At 35.2% G+C, this 26625-nt stretch overlaps 2 protein-coding genes across 14 annotated transcripts in view; one reads left to right on the top strand and one right to left on the bottom strand.

Moving 5' to 3' along the window:
• The window catches only part of CEP290 (centrosomal protein 290), an 82478-nt gene extending 59843 nt beyond the window's left edge, over positions 1-22635 (bottom strand). For 2 of the 9 annotated variants that reach the window (XM_045780005.2, XM_087868875.1), the window contains exons 1-16: positions 22346-22624; positions 21668-21797; positions 21438-21515; positions 20346-20415; positions 20035-20081; positions 17275-17418; positions 13098-13151; positions 12218-12370; positions 11652-11834; positions 10918-11007; positions 8827-8949; positions 7609-7732; positions 4400-4572; positions 2916-3078; positions 1107-1207; positions 949-1036 (exon numbers count right to left, since the gene is read on the bottom strand). In XM_045780005.2, the coding sequence (XP_045635961.2) occupies positions 949-1036; positions 1107-1207; positions 2916-3078; positions 4400-4572; positions 7609-7732; positions 8827-8949; positions 10918-11007; positions 11652-11834; positions 12218-12370; positions 13098-13151; positions 17275-17418; positions 20035-20081; positions 20346-20415; positions 21438-21515; positions 21668-21769 (1693 nt within the window). In that variant the 5' untranslated portion in view covers positions 21770-21797; positions 22346-22624. The other 7 variants (XM_087868876.1, XM_045780000.2, XM_045780001.2 and 4 more) reach the window with 7 other exon arrangements.
• A 124-nt stretch (positions 22636-22759) lies between these two features.
• Positions 22760-26625, top strand: part of TMTC3 (transmembrane O-mannosyltransferase targeting cadherins 3) — a 61350-nt gene continuing 57484 nt past the window's right edge. For 2 of the 5 annotated variants that reach the window (XR_006776532.2, XM_045780008.2), the window contains exon 1: positions 22761-22949. The gene's annotated coding sequence lies outside the window, so the exon portion shown is untranslated. Of the gene's footprint in view, positions 23058-26625 lie in introns of all 5 variants that reach the window. The other 3 variants (XM_045780011.2, XM_045780010.2, XM_045780009.2) reach the window with 3 other exon arrangements.

The following is a 26625-nucleotide window of genomic DNA, read 5'->3' as shown; positions in this document are numbered from 1 at the left end:
AAAGGCAACCAACTGAGCCACCCAGGTGTCCCAGTAAAATCAAGTTTTAACTCAAACAAAAGGTAGAATACTTCCAAAATCCTTGATCCACATGTAGCTTATACAACCTTCTGATTTAGCTCACTTTTAATATTAATAATACAAGAAACTAATATGACTTTTATCTTCTCTATCATTCTTTACACATTCTATACTAAAGTATTAATAAGTACTGAAATAGTTTAAAGGCATATAAAATAAACAAGAATCATGAATGAGTAAACTGGTTAATACACTAATAAATTATGAAGTTTTGCCATCCTAGAAATTTTTTGATATATTACAGACACCGTGATGATAAAAAAATCAAGATAAACACACCAAAAACAAAACAAAACAACAAACAAAAAATCGTCCATTACTCAAATACTTGTGGACTTGGGTGAGGTTAAAAAAAAATTCCTTCTCTATGGTCTTCTTAGAAAAAGGCACTACAATTGTTATTATAAAACTTAAAACTGTTCTCTTGATATCAAATAAGATAAACAGTTAATTTTTATTCAATAAAACATTACTTTCACTTAATAAAGAATAATGTACACAGTTTTCAAAGTACTGCTCTTAAGGAAGATATTAACAGCAGCATATATTAATATAGAAACTGCTATTATCATTATTGATCACAACATATTGGGATTGTGTGGGAATTAATAGACTATACTGTAAAGTTTTCAAAAGTAGGTTATTCTGAAATTTTGATCAATTATTTTATTGTATGTTTTTCTGTTTTTACCTGTTTCAGATTTAGGACAGAAACCAATGACAGTTAAATACTCTTCATCAAGCCATTATTTCATTTATTAAACTTGCAGCAGAACCATGATAATATATATAAGATACAGAAAATTTCAGCTCCAGACAATTAATTTTCCAATGATTCTTTTAAGGATTTGGAATAACTGCATATACCTGAAGTTGCAGCTCTTTTTCCTCTTTCTTGAGCCATTTGGCGAATTTTTTTTTTCAGATCAAGTCGTTCTTCCTCTAGACTTTCGATCTATAAAGTACAAATTATTAGTATTTCTTTTGGTTCAACCAGAAAATAATTAATTGACTATCACACTTGCCTCTTTCAAAAGAATCTGGTTTTCAGCTCTGTACTGCTGCTGTTTTAAGCTTTTGCTATTTCTAAATTCAGTTAAATCAATCATTGTCTTCGGTTCAAGGCCTAAAATAGAAAACAATATAATTAAAAACTTATCAACATTCAAATGAGCTATAAAAACTTCATCAAGCAATTGGTTACATCAATTCATTATCATCAAGCAAATGGTTACAATTTATTTAGCCAGTATCGTTAAGAATGGTGTATTTTTGTGCAAGAATTTCCAGATATTTAAAATATAACCTTACAGGTCAACATTTTATCACAATTATTAATGGAAATCCTAACAAAATATATCAGGATCTGTCTTCTTCTCCATGTTAGATCATCATGAAAGTGCTAGAATGTATTAATTCAAAACAGAAGCTGTGGAATAAAACAGACTTGTACTCAATTCCCACTTTTAATTATTAACTAAGTGGAAGGAAAAATACTGCACTTCTTCATTTTTTTTGGCTTATTGTCAAGGGTTTAAAAAATTAACCCATATAAGGTACTTAGTCCAATGCCTGGCACATAGTAGTCATTATTAATATCAATACCAATTATATTACCACATGAGTCTGATGCCCCTATTGTTCCTGTCTCCTAACTTCCTATTACTAAGTAGATATGAAGATTGTCTTAAGTAAGTATAAGACAAGATTTGGAGGTTTTAAAATACGCAAGGGGCAACTGGGTAGCTCAGTCAATTAAGCATCTGTCTTCAATTCAAGTCATCTCAGGGTCCTGGGATCGAGCCCCATATCAGGCTTGCTGCTCAGCAGGGAGTCTGCTTCTCCCTCTGCCCCTCCCACTGCTGGTGTGTGCTCTTTCTCTCTCTCTCTCTCTCTCAAATAAATTTAAAAAATCTTTAAAAATAAAATACAGAAAAATCTGGTGTTTGTGACAGCTATCTAATTGGCTCAGTCATCTTTAGCAACTTCCAATTTGAAGTCCACTGTGATCCAGTAGGTCAAGTTGATCAGAAGGCTTTCTCGGAGTACTGGCATGATTCTGAGTCCTACTTAGATACATTTTCATAAATAAATCATCTTCATAAAATATTTATTTTTCCTTCCTCTAAAGAACAGTTTTCACAGGTGATCATTTTAACTCTAAGAAAGCATTAACTGGTATTTACCAAGTATAATGAAATCAATTTTTAGATTTTTATTTTCACTTCAAAGTAGCAATTTAGATTGGACTGTCATAATTTAACATTTAAACTAGTAATACTCACTAAATGAACTATTTATTGAAATCAATATATAAACTCTCAAGCTATATTTACTAAGTACTTCTTAGAATCAATAGTAACCTTAAAATACTCAACCAAAGTTAAATTAAGCAGCATAAATCACAAAAGTACTTAACCAGTACTTCTATATGTCCTCATGAATTCATCTGAATGAGAGTACTTTGCAAACCAAATGGGTCATACAGACCCTACCTTTGTTGACAAAAAGAAAGGGGTGGTTAACTTCTAATATGTGGTATTAGTTTAGTAGACTTTCAGTTTTTAAACAAGCAATTATTACTTGAAGAGAAGCCAGACTGAATAAAGCAGTGCTCCAGGCCAGCCCACCCTCCATCCCAACCCCATTAAATCCCTACTCCCACTTCAATCAGAGTAGCTCCACTTTTGTTTTAAATATTTTTATAGAAGGGTTTATCTGGGGGGGGGCACACTCAAATGTTTAAAAATAATAATACACAAACAAAAAGAAAAATAAAAAAATGACTTGACAGTTAGGATTGATCAAACTATGGATCTTAAAAGATGACTTACCCACACGCTCCCTAAGTGCCTCATTTTCGTCAAGGAAATCATTGATCTTCAACTCAAGTTTATTGATTTCCTTTGTCAATACTTCAATCTCTTGATCTCTTATTTTAATTTGGTTTTTACAATTCTTTATTTCAATAACAGCATCTTCTAAACCATATATTCCCTGAAAAATATCCAATCTAATTTAAATACACTGTGGCTTATTTGAATAAATTATCAAATTTATGAATTTATTTTCTTATTAAGTCTGAGGGGAAGTACACATATATGTAAGATTTATGTCATGAAACTGTGTTTTTTGTGCTTTTAAAAAATAAATCCAGTAATATGATGGAAAATGGAACAGTTGAAACTTCCCAGTATAACATCCTAATGACGAAGTAACTCAGAGAGTGACATACAAAACCTTTTACAAGGGGGGACTGGGTGGCTCAGTCAGTTAAGCATCCGACTCTTGGTATCAGCTCAGGTCTGATCTGAGGATTGTGAGACAGAGCCCAGAGGTGGATTCCACGCCGGGCGTGGAGCCTACTTAAGATTCTCTCTCTCTCCCTCTCCCCCACAACCACCCTGCTCATGCTTTCCAAAAAAATAAAAAAAATATATATAATAAATATATAAATAATATATAATAAATATATAAATAAATAAATAAAAATAAAATTAGTAAATGTTGACTGTATATAAGACCATGCTAGATGATTCAGGGGGTATGAAGACAAATCAGATGTTCATGATGTCTCCAGGGAGCTTCTTACCACACCCCCCGCCAAAAACAAACAAACACTGAAAATATAGGATAAGAATAATAAGAGTGAATCAGTGATACCATTAGAATATATAAGTCATTGTTGCCTGACTTAGTGGTAATCAGATTTAAAAATACAAACAGTACAAAGTAAGTACTGTGTGTTGGCACAGTAGGCAGTAAAACTGTCCCTGAAATAACTTCCAGCAAATAAACCAGTGCTGTCACATCTATAATGGTGGCACAATGACACAGATTACAAAGAAACTAAACTTGCTGTCTCACCAAAGCTGATTATCTGGGCAAAATGTTTTTTGTTTTTTTTTTTAAAGATTTTATTTATTTATGTGACAGAGAGACAGCCAGCGAGAGAGGGAACACAAGCAGGGGGAGTGGGAGAGGAAGAAGCAGGCTCCCAGCGGAGGAGCCCGATGTGGGACTCGATCCCGGAATGCCAGGATCACGCCCTGAGCCGAAGGCAGCCGCCTAAGGACTGCGCTACCCAGGCGCCCCTGGGCAAAATGATTTGAATAAATGGTTAGAAAAAAATTCTCCGGCTGGAAAGTAAATGCTGCTCAAAAGTTTGAATAGGGCAGTACAAACCAACCAAGATAACCTTTATCATAAAACACTTCTGGAATGTTTTTGAAGGTACACAGTAAATGGCACAGAACAGTCTACCTGTGAGTGGCAAGAATAATCTAAGCTCCTTGACTGAGGAGATAAAAATACATACCGATTCATAATCTTTTAATCGCTTTAGAATCTCAACTAGTTCTTTATCCTTTTCCCTAGCATCAGCCTCAGCCAGTTCAGCTGTTCTCTCAGCCGCTTTAGTTTTCTCTTCTAACATTTGTACCTTAGACTGAATTTTCATATAATGAGTCTGCTGGGAAAGGGTTGAAGCACCTAGAGAGTAAAAAAAAAAAAAAAAAAAAAAAAAGAATTAATTGAATTGATTACTTATTCCTTTAAATCCTGGATTCCAATATGAGAAGCAGGAAAAGTGGTATGTCACTAAGAAAAGTCCCTTTATTATTATATTTTTATATTTGAAAAATGAAATTTGTTTTCATTTTATTGATAGGACAAGCTTAAAAAGTTCAATAAAATCTGAGCTGAATGGTTACAGATTACATAAGATTGCAAAACACTGCTTTACAAAGAATGATCATTGTGGTAAAAACTACTAGCTACCTGTTCCTAATGTTCAACCTTTGTCCAATGTAATAGAACAATGCAACTCTGGTTGGACACATGGCCATTTGAAATAAAGACTAAATTTCCAGTTAGACCCCAGCAGCTAGGTGTGGTCATGTGACCAATAAGCAGACAAGCCATGTGTGTATTTCAGGAAATGTTTTTAAAGGAGCGGAGTGAATCTTTTCTCTTTCCTCCTTCCTGCTAGCTGGAATACAGATATTAAGTCTGGAACTCAAACACTGAGAACATGAGTTGGATACTACGGGTTGAGATAGGCAGGGCAGCAAGTTACAGGATGCCTGATAACCCGATATTTGTGCAGGTATGACGCCAACCCCAAACTAGTCGCCTCAACTTTGTTTATATCATGGAAAAATACATTTCTAAACTGTTTAAACCAGTGCTACATTTGATTTTTTGTTGCTTGCAGCAATCATATTACATTCCCCTAGTCTGTTCACTCTTCCAGATGACCATTTTATACCTTCTCTTTTCTTCTGTCTCCTCAAACTTCTAACACATCTCCCCCTATCCTTTAAGAATCTTGCTTCCTTGTTTACTGAGACTAGAAGCAATCAGTACAGAAGCTCTACCTGGTCTCACCATCAGGTCATCTCCACTGTCACCTGCATCTCTATCTACACGCTCCCCCTCCTTTCCTGTTACTACGGATGAATTCTTTGTGCTCCTAAGGCCAACTACCCCACTGGAACACTAGATGCCATCCCACTGCCTTCTCAAGGATATTGTTCCAGAAGTTCTCTCTCTCCTGCTTCATCAATGCATCAGTTTTCTTCTTTAATGGATCTTTCCTTTAACCTAGAAGCATGATTATTTCTTCCATTTTAAAGAGAAAAACACTTTTCCTCACGCCCCTTTCCCTTCGAGTTACTACTCCATTTTTCTCCTTCCCTTCACACAAACAGTCCTCAAAGGAGTCTCTAGATTGTTCTATGTCATCTCTTATCCATTTTCTCTTAAACCCAAACTGACCACTGCTAAATCCACTGGTTAATTTTCAAGGCTTGTCTTGATTTACCAGCAGCATTGAATACAGCTCTGAACATGGTTGCTTATTCTCTACTTTGATGACATTCCTCACGCGGTTTTCAGGACTCTACGCATTCCTGATTTTCCTCCTATTTGCCTCCTTTGGCTGCTCCTTTTCATTTCCCCAGTCTCTAAAGTAAAAGCAAACCTGGGCTCACTCTTTGCATTTTTCTTCTTAACATTTGTTCCTCTGATGATCTCAGCCAGCTTCATGACTTCAACTACCATTTTTAGGCACAGGGTTCCCAAATTTATAACTTTAGCCTAGACTGTTGTCCTAAACCTCAGACTTCTATATATATGAGTGCCTATTTAATACTTTCATTCAGATGTCTACTGAGCATCTCAAACTTAACATGTCCTGTTTAATTAAATACCTGATCATTTCTAAACTTCCTGGAAACACAGTCCTCCGCAGCGTTCAGAACAAAAGTCCTGATAACTATCTCACATCCTATATCTGACCTGTTAGCAAATTCCATTTCTATCACCTTCAAAATACATCCTGAACTGACTACAACTAATAACTCTACTGCTACCCCCATACTCTAAGCCACCAGCACCTCTCCAGATTATTCCAATAGTCTCATAACACGTTTGCCTGCTTCTGTCCTTACCACTCTTGTGATCTACTGCTGACACAGCCTAAGTCAAATTGTATCACTCCTGTCTTCAGAAACTTTCTTTGGTGCTTCCTCTCACGTAAAAGCCAAAGTCCTTACAGTGAACTGTTAAGACTTATATGACATGGCCCCTGGTTACCTCTCTGATCTCATCACCTACTACTGCCCCACCTGCCCACTGTTCCAGCCACAAAGGCTTCTTCGTTGTTCTTCAACACACTCTGTATACTCCTACTTCAGTGCCTTTACACTTATTCCCATTGTTTAGGGACATCTGCATGGCTTACTACCTCACTTCCTAAAAGTGTTCAAGTATCTCCTCAGTGGGGCTTTTGCCTATCTAAATTACAACCGCACCTCCAACCAGCAGCACCATTATTTCACTTACACTTGCACGCACACGTGCACACACACACACACACAAACTCAGTAGCTATTTCCCTTTGTGTCTTCCTTTCTTATCTTCTGCAATTATGTCAAATATGTCACGAACTTATCATGAATACCTTGTATTAATGTGTCCCAGTATAATTACAGTATGTAGTGCTGTGGAAATATAAGACCACTGATGTTTTAAGGGCTTATGTTCAGATGTATTAGGCAAGGTAGTATGTCCCAGGGTAGGGAGAATAAGATGAGACATTAAATTGGATAAAGTTCATGCACATGCTGATGAGTCAAATGACTTCTGAAAACTACCTGCAATGCTGCTACATTGATCCAAATTTTACTCTATTCTTTGTTCATTATTAAAAAGGGGATAAATAATTACAACCAATTATATCACCATTTTTCATTTCTTTCATATAACTAAATATGGTAATAAAGGTTAATGTAATTTTCATCGCGGAAAAATTACAGAAAATATCTCCACCACTTACAAATTTAAACACTAGTAATATATGTACTTAATAATATACTAGTTAATATATGTGAAGTCATTTTTAAAAGTGATAAAATTCAAAAAGAAAAATTGTACATCTATTGACATAATTTAATAAAAATAAAATATTTATAAAGTTGAATGGTACATAAAATAACTTTATACGCTTACTAAACATTCAAGTACCTTTGTTTCTTTGAAGCTCATTTTTCAAATCTTCAATAATGAAAGTATTTTTCTCCATTTCTTTTGTATATTGTTCTACTTGCTCAGTGAGCATCTTAATTTGATTATCTCGTTCTTGTATACCCTACAAAATATTTTTGAATGTTACTTATAATTTCTTCATGGATATTAACATACATTTTAAAAGTAAGGAAGAAGGTAGTTCTTATGTTTCTTCAATAAGATTGTAGAATATATAATTTTGGGTCAAAACTATGTCTTTTACTACTTTGTATACCTCAACTGCACTACACAACGTTAGGTACACTGACGTCACTCTAATATTTACAGACAGATATAATGGCTAACATCCTGGCAAAGGGAATTCCACAACTCTAATATTTATGGCTTCTTCTGACTCCTTTCATGCTACCATTCCTCATGGTTTCATGCTACCATTCCACCATGGACACATGGTTAGAAAATAGATTGATCAATATAAAGCAGACAGTCCAAAAATAAATTCAAACTCAACAAGCATGTCATATTAAAAATGAAACTGTATTTCAGTAGGAAAAAGATAAAATGTTCAATAAATAATGTTTGGACAACAGAGTAGGACTGTTGCATTCATAACTCACTCTCCATGCCAAAATTAATTATATATCCTTTAAACACTTAAATTTCCATCTTTTGCCCTGTCATACTTCATTCAAAATATCATCCCTTGCAATTGTTCTTATCCTCCAAATACTCCCCAAATTTCCCCTTTTCTTTTGGACTATGAACATAGAGCACAGATGATGGAAGTATAACTTCTACATGAATATATCTTACGAAAAATAAAATTTAATGTAATACAGTCAAATTATAACAACACTTTGAGCTTTTTTCACATTACACAGGATATTTTAGCACCAACATATAATAAACATTAATAAGAGTATTAAGACATTTTTAAGTTTCTAAAAGTTTTTAAGTTTCTTATTAAATAATTCCCAATCAAAACAGTATGTCTATTATCTGAATCAACGTAGGAAAAAAAAAAACACAAAATAATTCTATTCCTAACTCTAAACTCAATTCTAACACAAAATAATTCTATTCCTAACTCTAAACTTAATTCTAATTGTTTCTTGGGACTGGATTTCAAAAGATTTTATTATATACCCAATAGTGTAAGCCACTAGGTTAGACACATTGTCTACTTTAATAAACCAAATTTTGAGAAAGTTTTACCTGTTGTAGAGCCATAACATTACTTTTATCAGCATCAAGCTGGGCATTTTTCAATTTCTCCCTCAGGTTATGTAACATTTGCTGATATTCAATAATTTCATCATCTTTAGAAGACAAAATTAACTAGATATAAACAACATAGGATCTGTTACATAAGAGGAAAATTAATAAATCATTTTTCACTTATGGCAAATACTCTAGTATATACCATTAGCAGATATCAAGAAAATATAGGAAATAAAATTCACTTGGAAGTGAGTAAGTACCTGCAACTATTTGCATAATCACCATTCCTTTTGGGTGTACAAACGTAAGTTCAAATAAGAAATTATTCAAAAATGTACAGTATAATTCTTGCTGTTTTAGAAATTCAATCTTTAAACAATCCCAAGCTTTCAAAACCCATTCCTAATTAAGAATTATAAATACCTTCATGCAACTACCAGGAAGTTTTGTACAATTAACTTTTTGGAGAAAACCTTAAAAGACTACTTAATGAAGGTGTCTTGTGTTCTTTGTTAGAAGAACCAAATACCAAAATCAACTTATAATTTATAAATTTATCACATATCCAATAAGATTTTTAAGAACTATTTCTAAAATTCATATTAAAAAACATGTTCGTGTCTAAAAACTGAAAAACGAACACGTTTTCAAATATTTAAGCATAATAACAACTAACACAAGGACACATGGTTAGAAAATAGATTGATCAATATAAAGCAGACAGTCCAAAAATAAATTCAAACTCAACAAGCATGTCATATTAAAAATGAAACTGTATTTCAGTAGGAAAAAGATAAAATGTTCAATAAATAATGTTTGGACAACAGAGTAGGACTGTTGCATTCATAACTCACTCTCCATGCCAAAATTAATTATATATCCTTTAAACACTTAAATGTAAACGATGAAACTAGGAAGTGCTAAAAGAAAATAGAGAAAACAACTTTAAACTCAGAACCCTAATTATGACACAAAGTTCAAAAATCACAAAAAAATAAACTACATAATACAAAAAAAGACCCACCCTTCATAGTGGAAAATACCATAAAGCCAAAGACAAGTGTCAAACTGCAGCTATGTATTTGGATATATATGACAACTTGTAGCAATTTAATCTATAGATTTGCAAAATAACAAATACATGAAGATATTCATTATAACATTGTTTCTAATAGCAAACATCAGAAACCTGCTAAATATCACATAATAGGATATCAATTAAATAAATAACATATTTGGTCTGCTGCCTGTTTTTGTCAAGTTTTACTGCAAAAGAGCCCTGCTCATTCCTTTATGTATGGTGATTGTCTGATTTCATGTTGTAACAGCAGAGTTTAGTTATACCAGAGACCAGATGGTCTAAAATATTTACTCTCTGCACTTCTTACAGAAAGTTTACTGACCCCTGATCGACTCTATAGGGCATCATTGCCACCGCTATGGCTTTTGTTTAAAATATGGGTTATCTGAACTTCCCAGATAACCAAATCCAAAGAGCCAACAAGATTTATTTGAACTCTGTTAGAAACAATGACTACAGAAGTGATAGCTTTTAAAATTAGATTTATTCAGAATTGCTTTAGGCTTTTTTCAAAATATACAGTCACCATAATCCTAGCTTCCGACACGGTAAGGACAGAGGATTTGGTTGGGATTGGGGGAGGACTAAGAAAGGTGTATTTTGAAAAAACTTTTCAGATGATCCTGAAAGGTCCCTTTCCTTACTCCCATTTCCACTGAAAACCAATAGTTTGGTCTGAAGGAAGGAGAGTTAGAAAAACTAAAATTAAATCAGAAACTATATATACGTTATACAAGGTAGCTATAAGCTATGTGAAAAAATTAAAATTTTACTTAGAATTATCTATTTTAGATGACAAGTTATGTTTTAGACTTAAACTACAAATAGGCTAGAGGACTACATAGGAGAGAGTGCTCAGTGCTATTCTACCAGGACATTTAATGCACTTTAAAAATTGCCTAATAAAAATGTCACTATCATAAGGCCTGTAAAGAAAACTAAGACTAAGAAATTGAAATCAAAAATACAAATGAAGAGTCCATTAGATCAATTGAAAAAAGCACCTTCCATTCTTCTACTTTTGCGTTGACAGCAGCCATGACTGGATCATCTTCTTCATTTTTTGCTTTTAGAAGATCTGTAAGCTCCTGCACCTAAAAGGCAACAATTATTTCAAGAATTGTTGCAAAACAGTGCAATATATACATATTTGTTATATATGCATATTTACACATACATTATACCTACACAGTATACATACTCATATACATATATACATATACATTATCAATGCATATTCATTATTGGAGCAGTTCTATAGTTAGAGGTGATATTTAATGGTTTCTGTAGCATTATAGATGTATAATTATTTGCCATTACTAGAGAATTATATTTTTGAGCATTATTCTATTTTTTACACTAGTTTAATACCATGTGAAAAATGAGCAATGTATTGCTTTTCTGATATTTATAGTATATTTATTACACAGTATAAAACTTAACTTCAGGTCCAAGGACTTCTAAGCATCTTTAGTAGAAAATCTCCATATTTATTAGTTTTCCAAGACTGCTGTCTACACATTCATTCAGGTATCCACTACAAGGTATGCATAAGAGCATTAGAGAAACACCTATGGACAAACGTATCAGCATGGCAACATATTACAGAGAAAGGTATATTACAGCTTAGGCCAAAAATTCATATCCTAGAAAGTTAAAGTACTTTTTAGTTTCACATAAATAGTAATGATATGATACGAAGTCTGCACAAGTGAATTAATCTAACAGCAATTCTTACTTGAAGCCGGTAATGATCATTTTCTTTTTTTAATTGGTCCATTATGTTATCTGTTTGATGGACTACAGCTTTCATCCTGTTATACTCATCAGTCATCTTTTCCATCTCCTGTACAGACTCTTCTAGATTTTTTCTCATTTCTTGATTCTGAACTTCAATTTTTTCATTAGCTTCTGTTAAGGTCTAATAAAGTTAAAGACACTATGGTTAACTTAAGAAACTGAAATTTAAACTAAATTAAAATTAAACAGAGTCATAAGTGTCTGCTGGAGAATAGAGAATTCTTTATGGATCTATGTTTGCAATTGCTTTTGACCAATTAAATCAAATTAAATATCAAACAAATTGCATCTAAAAAGCTTAGTTCTTAATGCCCAAGAGAAACATATAAAATGAATGAATTTGCAAGACTTATAACTTTAAAAATGCAATTTATTTCATGTTTCCAAATGCATAGCTGCAGATTTCTACTACAGAATTTAAATGTAGGGCCAAGTACTAGATTTACATTATAATAAAATTAAAGTTTTATAAGAATCATTGCCTTGAACCAAGTTCTATTTTACCTGAATTTCATCCAGATATTGAACAAGTTCATAGTTTTTTTTAGACAATTGTGATCGGTAGTCACTGTCTTCTCCTCTTCTTGATAAAAGTGTTTCTTTCTGGGAATCTATTTGTTTCTGATAGTCAATAATATCCTGACGAAGCTGCTCGTTCTGAAGGCAGACCAAATACAATATTCTATATTAAGAAACTATCCAGAGAAACAAAATTTCATCCTCTAAATAGTTGATCTCAAAGCGTATCTTTAAACTCCCAAAGTCTCACCACCCTTAAAGTCTCACCTTTTTCTTTAGACGTTTGTTCTCCAGAAAAGAAAAGGAAAAAGATAATAAGATGTGAGAAAATCAATATATAATTAAAATTAAGAATCAGAAATTAAAACAAAAAAGAGAAATTTTAGGAGGAGATATTATTTTGGATAATCAAAGAAAGCAAGAATATTAATTATCAACCAAAACAAAGAATATTTTGGTTATGTTAAGAATCCTATAAGGATAAACAATGTACAAACATTATTTGGCTCAGAAGAACCAAATAATAGAGAACTTATATGAGAAACAAAAATGTTTAAAAGAATACTGGGTAAAACAAGAGAAGACAGAAATTCAGTTATTCAGTCAATTAGCAAAATAACAAAGAATGGCTTATGAAACAAAGCAAAATTTACCCACATAATGTAAGAGATGAATGTAGTACTTAGCGGCCTCAACTTTCAATTTATTTTCTATTTCCCTAAGACAAATTCATATCATAAATTCAGGCAGCTTAAAAGCACCAGTTACTTAGAAGATTCCAGTTCTGCTTACAGTACAAATTTATGAAAACTTTTTAACAAGCAATTTTGTTGAACTACCACAACTACTAAAATTTTTTACCAACCTCTCTTCTTAATTTGCTGTTTTCATTTTCTGCTTCCTCATTTCGAAGAGCCAACTAAAATAGCAAAAAAAAATAAGGTTCAGCAGTAATTCAATATAAAATCACGTTTTCAGCTGATCAATTTAAATTTTAAATTCTCTCTAATGAAGAAGAGCATGATTTACTACTAAGGACTTCATGTTGATCAAAGACATGACTAATAAACCAAAATTTGTGAAAACTAAGGATTAGGAAAAAAAAATAAGGTTCAGCAGTAATTCAATATAAAATCACGTTTTCAGCTGATCAATTTAAATTTTAAATTCTCTCTAATGAAGAAGAGCATGATTTACTACTAAGGACTTCATGTTGATCAAAGACATGACTAATAAACCAAAATTTGTGAAAACTAAGGATTAGGAAAAAAAAAACAGGTTGAGTTTAAAAGATTAAAAAAGAAACAAAAGCAAAAAACTAAAACCAAAACTCTAACCAAAGGATACAGAAACTAAACAAATTATCCTCCTCCTCAAAAAACCTAATGAGTAATTTTCTGTCCAAGATCTTCAGCATTTTGCAGTTACTCTATGTCAGAGCTACAATACTCTTTGCTCTGGTGAGCATTTAAATTACTTAGAAATATAAGGCAGCACAACATAATGGTTAAAAAGAAGTAATCTGAAATCAGACTGGCCCAGGTTTATATTCTTTGTCCGCCAATTTCTGGTAGAGTATGAATAAGTGATCTGCTATCTCTTAAACCTAATTTTCCTATCTCATAGGTCGATGTAAAAATTAAGTATGATGTATACGAAGTCTTTAGCACAATGCTCAGTGCATAAAATAAAAAATTATGGAGCATTTTCTTCTCCTCACATAAATGATTTCGTTTCTTTTGTTTCCCAAAACAGGCAAACACTATAACTATTATCAAAGATTTTTTCATCCATTGTCCAAACCCCATCCCTCTCATGGCCTTTCACTTTTTTGCTTTTCTCCCTCATTCAAGGACAAAGTAAAATCTCAGTGGTTTGCAATTAAAATATAGTTAAAAGTCTGTAATAAATAAGCGTATGCAGTATGTGATCCTTGATGGAACCTTAGATATTGGGTGGAGGGACTATGAAAGGCAGTATTAGGCCAATAGAAAAAAATACAATTATAGACTAGATATTAGATAAAAGTATTGAATATTAAATTTCCTGCATATGGTAATTATATAGTGGTTATGTTAGAGAATACTCCTCTTTTTTAGAGAGACATGCTGAAATATTTCAGTGTGCAGTATTGTGGTATCTGCAGTTAACTCTCAAATGGCTCAGCAAAGAGAAAGAAATATGTGTGTACAAAGATACTGATGGACAGATAAAGTAAACGTGGCAAAATTTTGACAACTGGTGAATCTCTATGAAGAGCATATGAATGTTTATTCTTTTTCTTACAATACTTATGAAGGTTTGACAGTTTTCAAAATAAAAAGTTTAGAGAAAGTTTATAATAAAATGCAAAATGCTATATAAATCTCATCATCATTGTCACCTGGGAATTAAGAAACCGTTCCACTGTGTTTTGAATTGGAAAATTTTAACAAGGCAAGAGATGTCAAGAACTTAACACTGAAGCATTTAGCACTACTAATGCTCTTTTCCCTTGGTTTTTCCAACATCACATTCTTGATTTTTGTCTTTTCTTGTGCTGTTCCTTGAAGCACCTCTTCCTATTTCATTAGACATTTCTCAGAGATCTTCCTTACAGTCATTTCTATGGCTCCATAGCTATGCTCTTTTTTTTTATTTTAATGTTTTTTAATTATATTATGTTAGTCACCATACAGTACATCCCTGGTTTCTGATGTAAAGTTAGATGATTCATTAGTTGCGTATCCATAGCTATGTTCTTAACTCACAAATCTTCATCATCTACCCAGTGTCTTTCATGAATTCCAAATCCCGTTATCCTCTTTGAATATGCCCACCAGGACCTTAAACTCAACATGCACAAAAGTGAGAACTGGAGTAATAATTACACACTTTCTAATTCCTCTTGTGCCTCTCCTTAGTGAATGACACTATCTTCCTATCCAGTGGCCCAATGCAGAAAAGTCTCCATTCCTCCCTCTCCTCCGACAAACAATCATTCACCACATCCAACTACAGCTACATCTAAACATGTCTGTATCCCTTAATCCCTTGAGTCATGACTTCAATTAGCCCATCATCAGCACTGCCTGAATTAGCCAAATGTCTCCTTACTATTCTTAGTCCCCTTCAATCCACCTCTGTAAAGCTGAATAAACTTCAAAAGTATAGATCTGATCATGATATTCTTGTATTCAAAATTCTTCATTGGCTCCTTTAAGGAAGAAGACCCAGTTCCTCAGGAACTGACCTGTGCTTCTCTCTCCAGAGGAAGAGACAAATGTCTAAACTAGGAAGACAGACAGTACAGTGGTATAGAGCATAGACTCATTGAGTAAGTTTGGATTCAAATCCTGGTTTTACCACTTATTATTTCTGTAATAGTGGATGATTACCCCTCCTGTGCCTCAGTTTCCTTATCTGTAGCATGGGGGAAATGTTACCTATCTCATATGATAAGTATGAAATGAGGAATAATGAATTCGTCCATATAAAATATCTGGCACATAGTAAGGATTCTACACTAGCTATTTTTACCTATATTTCAGCCAAAATGAATACCTGTAGTTCCCTGAATTCACAGTGCCATCTCTTCCCTCCAGATCTTAGCAAATGCTGTATCTTCAGCCAGAATGCCTTAACTTTAACCACCACATATGTATATCTCATCCCCTCACCAGACTAACTCCTACTTCAAGTCTCAGGTTACAAATCACTTCCTGAACCTCAAGACTGATTTAGGTATCCCTCCCCAGAATGTCCTCTATGTTACATTTATTACTGACAATGAATATCAAGAGGCAGGATATCATTGCCCTCTGTATTCCTAGTACCTAACAGTTTCTGGCAAGCTGTAAATACTCAACAAAGTGAATGACTGGTTAAGGGCAAAGAAGAAGCTGCCAACAATTCATATTCCTTCTCCAGAAATCTAGCAAATGGAATGGTACATAGGCTATATAGTCAAGTTTTCTGTGTTTGTGCCTATGAATAAAGATAGCAGTTTAAGAAGAATGGACAAGGTAGTTCTGATTAGCTAAGGGTACATGGTATGAATGGCAAAACGGTGATTAATATATGCGCTAGACAGAAGAGCAACAATCCAGAAAACCACAGATATCCCCTTAAAAAGCAATTCTATTACTGTAAGTCCTATGTTGAATCCTTAGTGATTATTAAGAAATCCATAGGTCTGTTATGTTTTATTGAGTCAACTAAACAAACAATCCTCTAAGAACTTATTTCTAACCTTTAGGTGGCATCAATCCATACTTTTTTCACCACAAAAATGGTATGGATAGATCACTTTTACATGAATCTTCTAAATTATATAAGAAAATAGATACATCAAGAATAAGCATGTTTTTCCTTACGAATCAATTTATAACAAATTCTTTAAAATAGGAACAACACCTTATAATCATTGTTGTCTACTTAAAATTGACCACCTTCTATTTCTAAGAGAGCAATGGACAAAATAAAATTATTAGGATCTAATAAAACATTGACCTAAAGGACACAAAGGTAGAAAAAGCTTCTGGGAATCAGGGACGGGACAGTTACCACACTTAGGCAGCAGATGTTCTATAAGTTTACTGACAGGTGAGGCGATATAGGAAACATGTTGTTTTCTGACAGGAATTTACAAATTCATCTGCAAAAAATTTTTTCCTCAAACTAAATTTAAGTGAACACTGCATGATTTTATAAAGAACGAGGAATAACATAAAAGGTAATAACTATATTTGTATAAAATATGAAATGTCAGGCTTTAAAATATACATTGATTTACAAAATGCTGGCATTAACACAACTTCTTAAAAACCTGTATTTTTTTTTTACATATAGGTATTTATTGCACAAAACGAGGTACTCCTGAAAACAAGAAATCTAATTTAAAGATGTGATGACAACATGAACAGTGATATAAAACCTTAGAGGTAAGTGTACACCAATTCTCATATAAAACATACAAATTGATAGTTACCATTATAGAAAGTATAACCAGGTGTTTTTAGGTAACTTGAACAGTTAAAATTCATTGAGGAAATGTGCCTTACTTGTTCATTAACTTTCTTCTCTTTCTCCAATTCCTTTTCCATGTCCTCCAATTCTCTATCTTTTTGTTCCAACTGTTTTTCAAGTTGGCGAATTTCATCACGTAAAAACCGAGTGTCACGTCCACCTGCAGACTGCTGGGCCATCTTAAAGTAATAAACCAAAAGTATAAATCAATCCCATTATAACTGGAGAATCAACAACGAATTGACTTTAAATTTGTATTATAATCAGCACCAGATGTTTAAAATCATGTTAGCTTAAGAATCTGTTTTTAAAATTATTTATTTAAGCTTTAGTTTGCAGACTGACAAGCCCTTAAGCTTTTTCTGAGCCACCCACAGCTAAGAATTGACTGTCAATCACTCAGGCTCTATTATAACCACTGAGCCACAGACACCAGACTAAACTGCACAAGCAGAAACACAGGCAATGAACTATCGAGGCTTGTCCTGAGTATCAGAACTCTGAAACCAGGCTACAAACCAGCAGGGACTCCACCTAGTCATTAACTTCTGGTGTGTGTGGTTTTTTAAAACATTTTTACTTACTTATTTGAGAGAGTGAGTTAGAGAGAGAGGGAGAAAGAATCTGAAGCAGACTCTGCACTCAGCACAGAGCCCAATGCAGGGCTCGATCCCAAAGCCTCGAGATCATGACCTGAGCCAAAAGCAAGAGTCGGACACTCAACTGACTAGGCCACCCAAGGAACCTGACTTTGGGTGCTCTTAACCTACCATTTCCCTCATACCTTATTTAAACCAGTGCTGTCCAACAGGACTTTCTAGGATAATGGAAATGTTCTCTGCACGCCTGAATACCGTAGCCACTATCTACAAGCCACAAGTGATTAGTGCTACTGTATTAGATGGCTCAGACTAAGATTACCTTGAAAATCTTGTGCCAGATTGGGGCACCTGGCTGGTTCAGTAGCTAGAGCATTCAACTCTTGATCTCATGGTCATGAGTTTGAGCCCCATGTTGAGGGTAGCGTTTACTTAAAAAAAATCTTGTGGCAGATTAAATCCATTTCACTTCATATTCCTGTTATTTGGGGTCATGGTCCAAAATATATCCTTTGGTTATCTACCTGTCTCACATTCATCTCGTTACCATACAGTTGTGTTACTTCTATATATTAAATAGATTTTTCTCACTCTTTTCCACCTTCAGAAAACTTTCCATTGTGCTCTCAAAAATCTTCTTTCAAGATAAAAATTAATATTTTACACTCTTAGCCCTTTTACTGAATCATACTCTCCATCTCCCCTCCTTAGCTGCAATTTGGTTTCTTTAGTATACTAAATTCTTTGGAACTCTTTTAATTGGGAGACACTCATTCTTCCACATCCCATAGACCTCAAGGGCAAGAGAAGGTGCTGATTGACCACAACTGCAACTTCCAGGCTATTGTTCCTCCACCATCTTGTGAAAACTCCAGCTGCTATGAATTCCACATGATATCCAGCTATCCAATCCCTACCTACTCACGGTAGCAGCAAACTACTAGCCTCCCAATTGCTCCCTCTCAAAATTCACTGAGAATTTTTGGCACATGGCTCATAGTGTTCCGCCAAAAGCCCCCCTAAGCAGTTTCCACATCCAAATAACTTTCATTCTAATCTCTCTGTCACCATTTTCTCTTTCTACATGCTTCTTGAATTCATTATAGCCTTTCACTCTCATGCCCACACCAGAACCGTGTCCCAGTGGAAACATTCTCTCATGAATAGTATGCCTAGTATACCTAGTATACCTGCCCTCTGACCTCATAGGACCCTCTAACCCTTTGACTCCTCTCTAATCTCTTCTACCATTCAAATCTTGATTTACCCATTCAGCTGAGATTTCATAATCATCACTTATCACTTCAACCACTTTCTTACCAAAATCTCCCACTGCCCTAGCCTTCTATTCTACAGTAGCTGCCTGGCTAAACACTAACAGAATCAATCCAGCTTCATAGTTCATTTAATAAGCATATATTGAGAATGGCTGATATTTTTCTAGGAGATGAATATACAGTACAGAATAAAAAATAACTCATCCTAGTTTACAGAGTTAGTAAAAGAATCAGGATTTCAATTCAAATTGTCTGACTCCAGATCCCCTAATCTCCAGCTCATTCTCCACCATATTTCAAGCTTAATTTTCCTTAAACTTTTTGACCACACATCTTCCACTCGTATTTTCAGCAAATGGGTCTTCCTTCCAACTTCTCAACTTCCAGGTACTCAATCTACAAACATAAAACTTCTTTACACATCCATACTTCCTACTACAAAGGAAGAAGGTCTTTCCTCCTTTTAAAAGCTAATCCATTTGTATCACATTTCTTCCCACATTTTCAGGAATCCTCATGTATTCTGTTCCTTAACAATATATTCATATTTTGGCTCTTAGCTTTCTCAAAAGCTACTTCTTCTACCATATCCTTCCGTCACTATTCCTCAAATTCCCATGTGCCTCCACTCCAGCCCAGTTACTAGTAATTTTCTGTATACCTCTCTAGATTGTAAGCTTCAGGAAGTTACTGAATGTTTTTATTTTGTTCACAACTGGATGCTCAATCCTAAAAATTTAAGGATTCTTAAATTTAAGAATTTACATAACATGTAAAATATATGTTGAACAAACAACTAATTACGAACACAATATCATTCTTGTGATTTTTCCAGCCAATTAGAAAAAACTTTGAAAATAGTAATTCAAAATAATAAAATTAACAACAATTACACCCTAGGTAATATAAAAGGACATACCTCCAGTTCATTTTCCAGTTTCATTACTTTAGTTTTTAATTGATTTTCTATTAAAAAGAAAGTTTCAATTGGTCAGATTTATCTCAAAACAAAATTTTAAATGAATTTCAATAAAGTAATAAAATTATTATTTTTAAAGATTCCATTATGATTAAAATAAGGTAACCTAAGAAAAATAACTTGTATCCCTCATCCATGAAATAAGAGTTCTAGAAATGTCTTTCAAAATAAAGTAAGTATATAAATTGTATAGAGTATATTAAACAGAATCTCCTATTTAACAGTATGATAAAGTTTTCCAGGGCATTTACCAAATTTTGCTTGTTCTTCTCCAGCTTTTTCAACTTCCTCCAAAGCTAGCTCTACTTCTTGAGCTTTCATCTAAACATTAAAAAAGAAAGGTTATTTCAATAAGCCTTTACATAAGCACTGAAAATGAGGATTTTGTTTCATTTGCTTTCCCAGTATTTAGTGCCTTCAATTCCTGAGATATGGAGACTTTCAGTAAACATTTGTTGAATGAATACATTATTTTCTTACTTGAGGATATAATTCCTAGATTCCTAACAGCTTGAAATATCTTTGATTCCTCTTTTTCCTTCAAGTCTTATACACAGTACTGTAACTTTTCCCTTTGTAATGTTTTCTACTATCTTTTTCTATTACAATTGTCATTATTTTAGTCCATAATCCTATGTTTAACCTTCTTCACGATGTCTAAATAGCTTCAATTTCCTTCAATTTGTCCTATTAACATACTTACTTTAGCCTTCCTAAGGCATACTTTTGTATTTACCAACTGTGGCTCAAAAACCTCTAATGGCTCCTCATTGCTGATGCAAAAAATACACCTGTAATACCCTTGATAGCCTAAGTAAGCTATACCCAACATTTGTTTCCTCTATAGCCTACTATAAACTTTCCGCACCTCTCCTCAACTGTAAAGAATAAGCACATTTTCTAGTCCAAGTTTTTACTTAAGGTGATTTCCAGCTTTCGAAGCTTTTTAACATTTACCACTGCTTTCCACTTACCTAAAATTACTCATCAGTCTTTGCCCCTTATGAGGTCTTCTTTCACCTAAATCTTTTCCTCTCACAACAAATCCCAATACAAGTTGTTCACGTTTTTCATTCTGACTTCAGGATTATGTTAAGACAATTATAAAGGACCTCTCTATGTTATTTTTAACATTGTTTCCCTTAAACATTCTTTTAGGAGCTTTAGAGCAGAAACTAGCAATGTTTTGCACACTAAAATTTTCAATCTACAGTTGAAGAGATCTCATTTTTTAGTGATTTTGATATTACAAAATACTTTCATAAATATTAATTCATTTAAGAACAGTTCCTCAAACGTCCTCTAATAGTCAAAACCATTATTAAAACCTACTGCATACAAACCTTCATTAGTGATTGAGTAATTCTGAAAAGGTGTATCACATTTTCTTGACTTTCAGTTTTTAGCTCACTTATTTCCACCTAAGTAAAAAGAAAAAACTATTTTATGTGTTATAACCCTTGGGCAAAATGTAAGAACTCTTCCATTTGTAATATTTATTAATTTCAGGGACAACTTAGATTAATCATAGTTGTGTATATACGTGTGTTTGTATTGTTTATCAATTAAGCACCTTGGATAAGGAAATCAACAAATTATCTGCCAATTCTTCTTGACGAGGCAGGTCATCTGGGTCAACTTTTATTATTTCTTTCCAGTTTATATTAGGTGGCATCTTGAAATCTTTCACTGTGCTTTACCTCCTGTAACAAAGCGGGTGGGTATTAGCATTTTCAAGGTAAACAGCATTACTATTTTTATAGATTACATCATTATAACTCTCTATGGTGTTAGCAAAGAGCTATGGCTCCTTAATTGTATAACAGATAAGTGGGCAAAATAGCTTTGATCAAAATTATAGCAGCTGGCACAAACCGACAAATACTGCACCCGGCTAAATAAACTATGACGATTCCTTCCTAAAACTAATCTAGATCAGAACTCAGATTCCTAGTCCCCCTCCCCCTTACCACCGAGGCGCGCGAACATCTAACCGTGCCAAACGTGGGGGTACTTGGAAGGCTGAAAATGAACCCTGATTCGGTGAAGCAGGAACTGGGGGTAAAAAAGAAAAGGTGCGGAAATTAACGACTGAAATGAGAGCAGGTAGGACGGGGAAACCAGGGCTGAATCTAGAAGGCAGATGGATTGCGGACCAAAACCTAAGGGGAGGGGAAGATAGACTGTTACATACGGGCCCTGAGGCTTAAAGAACCTGCTTTACGGGAAGAAACTGGCCGCTCCTGCTCACCAAGATCCACCCACGTAACCGAGCCTGACAACCAGCAGCGGCCGCTGATCTGCCGCACCCACCAAGGTTGGCCCCGCCGCCACGCCTGACCGCTCCCCAGCGCGGTTCCACCCGGACTCTGGATCCCGCCAACAGATCCTGTGCAAGCGAGAGCGGCGGCGGCTGCTAGGCGACACCATTCCCCACCCAACGAAGGACGGCACAAGGCCCCGGATGCGTGGGGAGCCTACATTTCACGACCTTGAGTGATGCTTTGCGTTTAGATTCTCCTGCAGGGTCCCTTGGACTCTCTGTTAAAGACCGGGAGAAGGCGAGGGATACGGACTCCAAATCCCAGAGTGCAGTCCTGTCTGGAGGCTTGTGCATGCTGGGAACTGAAGTCTACGAGAAGTGGAGGTAGGCCGTTCCCGGCGTGCAAAGCGGGAGGCGGCGACGGTACCGCGGTGCTGGGGGAAAGACCCAGAGGCGGGAGGCGCAGTGGCTGAGGTGCGTCTGCGCCGGTGACCTGAACGAGGTAGATCATGACTGTGCCTTGGTAGCGTCACTAGCTGGGCCGCTTTTCCTGGGATTTCTCTAAGCCATATCCTGGTGGAACCGCTCCCAGGTGAGGTCGGGCTGTGGGTCAGCGGCGGGAGAGGAGTTGAGGGGAGCGGTCCCGGCTTAATGAAGCTCGTGCTATTGGGGCGGAAGGACTCGGTCCAGGTCTCAAAAGGTGAGAGGAACCCTGCTCCTTAGGCGTTTTCACACGTTCCACGGATGGTGCCCTCTGTAAGAAGAAAAAGAAAGTTTTAGTTTTCTTTGCTCTCAGCATCTACCCCGTACAGTGGAGTGGGGGCCGCACGGCCAAGATTATGGTTTCGGGATGAGTGAGAATTGAGAAGAGGACATATTCTTTGCCCGCCTTACCTGTAGCACCATAGCCTTCGTGGATTGGAGGACTTGAAGATTGAAGAGCTGGTATAGAGTGAAGGCTCTAGAGAGGAGTGTTGAGAATTTGCCCAGCCTAGTGCTGGGGCGGAGAGAGAAGGGGCCTGAACTCACCAGCCCTCATGCTGTCACTTTCTTGGTTACCGAGGATGCCCTCATATGAAAGCGTTTCTCAGTGTTTACAGTTCTTTTGGTCAAGTTTTGTTCATTTCGCTGTGCTCAGCCATTCTGGAACATGAACCACTACTAGATAACTTTCTTAAGCTGTAGACTTGAAATCTAAATGACATTTTCTACTGTTGGATCAGTGCCTATTTTTTTAAGGACTTTTTTTTATCTATAATTGACACTAAGTTTTCCTTCTGAAAATATACAGATTCCTTTCCAAATCAGGTATTTGGGTAAAACAAAAAATAGCTCACAAAATAAAAACAGATACTGATTTAGTGAGATACATTTTAAAGACATTCATCCGATTTGTAGGAATGATAATTTTGTTGTATCCTTTACAGAGATTAAATGCCACATACTGTTCATAATTTTTTTTGACCACGCTGACATTACATCCCCAGAACTTATTTGTCATGAACTCTAAGTTTGTACCTTTTGACCAGTCTGTTCTTTGTTTCTATGAGTTTTTTTGTTTTGTTTGTATTTTGGGGTTTTTTTTTAGATTCTGCATGTGAGATCCATACAGTGTTTGTCTTTTTCTGTCTGATACCTAGCATAATGCTCTCAGAGTCCATCCATGTTGTCCCAAATGGCAAGATTTCGTTCATGATTGAATAATCCATTGTATATGCCACTTTTTCTTTATTCTGTCTGTCAACGGCCACTTAAGTTATTTCCATGTCTTGGCTACTGTAAATAGTTATGCAATGGATATCCCCATATTGTGCAGATATCTCATGCACATAGTGATTTCGTTTCCTTCAGATATATACCCAGAAATAGAATTGCTGGATAACGTGGTAGTTCAGTTTTTAATCTTGAGCAATCTCTGAAACTGTTTTCCATAGTGGCTACACTGAGTTTACATTCCCGCCAGCAGTGCGAAAGGGTTACCTTTTCTCCCCATCCTCGCTAACCCTCATTATCTTTTGTGTTTTTGATGACAACAGACTGACAAGTGTCTGGTGATATCTCATGGTTTTGATTTTCATTTCCCTGATGATTAGTGATGTTGAGCACCTTTTCACGTATCTGTTGGCCATTTGTATGTCTTTGGAAGAAGTTCCTCTCCCTGTTTTTACATCACATTATTTACATTTTTGTTGTTGAGTTGTATGAGTTCCTTACATATTTTGGATATTAATCTCTTATCAGATATATGAGTTGCAGATATTTTCTCCCATCCCATAGGTTGTCTTTTCATTTTGATTATAGTTTCCGTTGTTGTGGAGAAGCTTTTTAGTTTAACATGTTCCCATTTGTTTATTTTTGCTTTTTGCCTTTGTTTTTGGTTTCAAATCCAGAAAATCATTGTCAGGGTCAAGGAGCATGTGGTTCTCCATTACTAGGGAGAATCTCCTTTCTTCATTGTATATTCTTGGTACTTGTGTGTTTTGTTCCATTACCCTGTGTGTTTTATGCAAATGCCATACTCTTATGATTACTATAACTTTGTCACTCTATCACTTACTCTTCATAACAGTCCAGTGAAGTAGGTGCCTATATTGTCCTCATTTTCCAACCAAGTTGTAAAACTGAGGCTTGGAGAGGTTAAGTACTGTGTAAAACTTAAATGGTGTGATTGAAAATGGATTTTTCTGGCTGGAGGACATTCTCTGTAGTGCCATACTGCCTCCTCAGCCTTCCTGAGAACCAATATCTGTGAAGTGCTTTTTCTTCAGTGTTGCTGTCTATAGTAAATATCATATTCTAATGATGTAACTTTGTTTCTTAGGAGTTTGAATTACATATTTTTCATGTTCAGTTTTTAATTCATAATTTAGCAAGGGAAGGAAAAGATGAGATCTAATGTCTCTTATCACATGAGTCATATGCTTAAAACTGCATATTTATTTTCATCGTAAGAATCTGTTTTTACTGCAGCACCTTGTTTTTCTTGTTTTTCATTCATTATAACTATTCTGTATATTCATTTACTAGCTTTGTTTTGTCTGTATTGGTCTTTACTACCCATACTTCCCCTCACCCTCTTGTTCACATTTACATTCCCAGCAACTCAAGGTACCTGGTATAATGATAATTTTATTTTCATTTTTCAGAAGTGAAAATAGATTCAGAGAAGCTATTTCCTAATAATTAGTGAATCTAAGATTGTAACCCAGATATCAGTTACAGTCCTGACTAAATGTAAAATCTTGCTTAAATTTCATTCTTTTACTCATTCTAACAGTATTTTTGAGCTTGAGCACTGTGCTAAGGTTGGTTCATAACCTCCTTGGGAGCTTCCCAGGGATAATCTGAAACTGGCTTCTGAATGTGGAGGGCAGAGAGACCAAAAAAAGGGGAAGGCCGCTTCAGCTTGGTAGGTGGCAGTTTCACTAAGCAAAGGGGACTTGCCTAGGACGTTTGTCCTGGGCAGCTGGAAGAATAATGTATCCCTGCACCCACCCACCAAATCTTAAAAGTTTATATAGAGAGAAGCTTTAACTGGGTTCAGTCAAGTGTATCGTGCAGATGTTCTCAACACCATATCATTGTCTCAAGAATATGTGCTTGCAGAGCCTTGGGAAGCAGGAAAAGCGAACAGAACCACAGTCCAAAGGAAGGGGTAAGGAGACTCACTCAGATCACCTGGGTCCAGTTTATAGATCAACTGGAATTGATCAGCTGCAGTCACATCTTTTCAGTGACCGTCCCCAACAGCTAGACATGGGGGATACAATAGGAAAGAAGTTTGACATTGTCTAGGTCCTAATGCATTGTGGTAATTTTGTACCTAACTTTGAATCAAGAAATTTAACCCAAGTTCTAGTTCAGTCACTCACTATATAATTTTGAGGAAGATTGCCAAAACTCACTGTTACTTTTCATCAGATTTTCTGCATCAGTCAATTTTCAGCAAGAGAAGAGATTTTTGTGATAATTTTATAAGTGGCCTTATTAAAGGAACACTTGCCTGGACCTGCCTTCTTTCTTCTCCCTGGTTTTATGAGCAGTTTTATCTGACCAAAATCATTTCACAAGAAAGTCTTCCCTTTTATAATTGCTACCTCTATTCCATGTATCAGGCAGCTTATTTTATTTAGATGTTACTTCCATTCCCTTTTTTGCTGCCTTATAGAGAAAATGAATGGTAACTTATTTTTCCAGCATCTATAATAAAGCATGCCCATGAGAAATTTAGTATCCACTGCGTATAGTAAATGTTTTGTTTTGTTCTC

The sequence above is a fragment of the Ursus americanus genome, chromosome 17, assembly GCF_024610735.1.
Source record: "Ursus americanus isolate L20-20 chromosome 17, mUrsAme1.1.p, whole genome shotgun sequence".
NCBI classification, from domain to species: Eukaryota; Metazoa; Chordata; class Mammalia; order Carnivora; family Ursidae; genus Ursus; species Ursus americanus.
The sequence above is the reverse complement of the archived record's forward strand: the minus strand, read 5'-3'. Positions and strand labels throughout refer to the sequence as shown.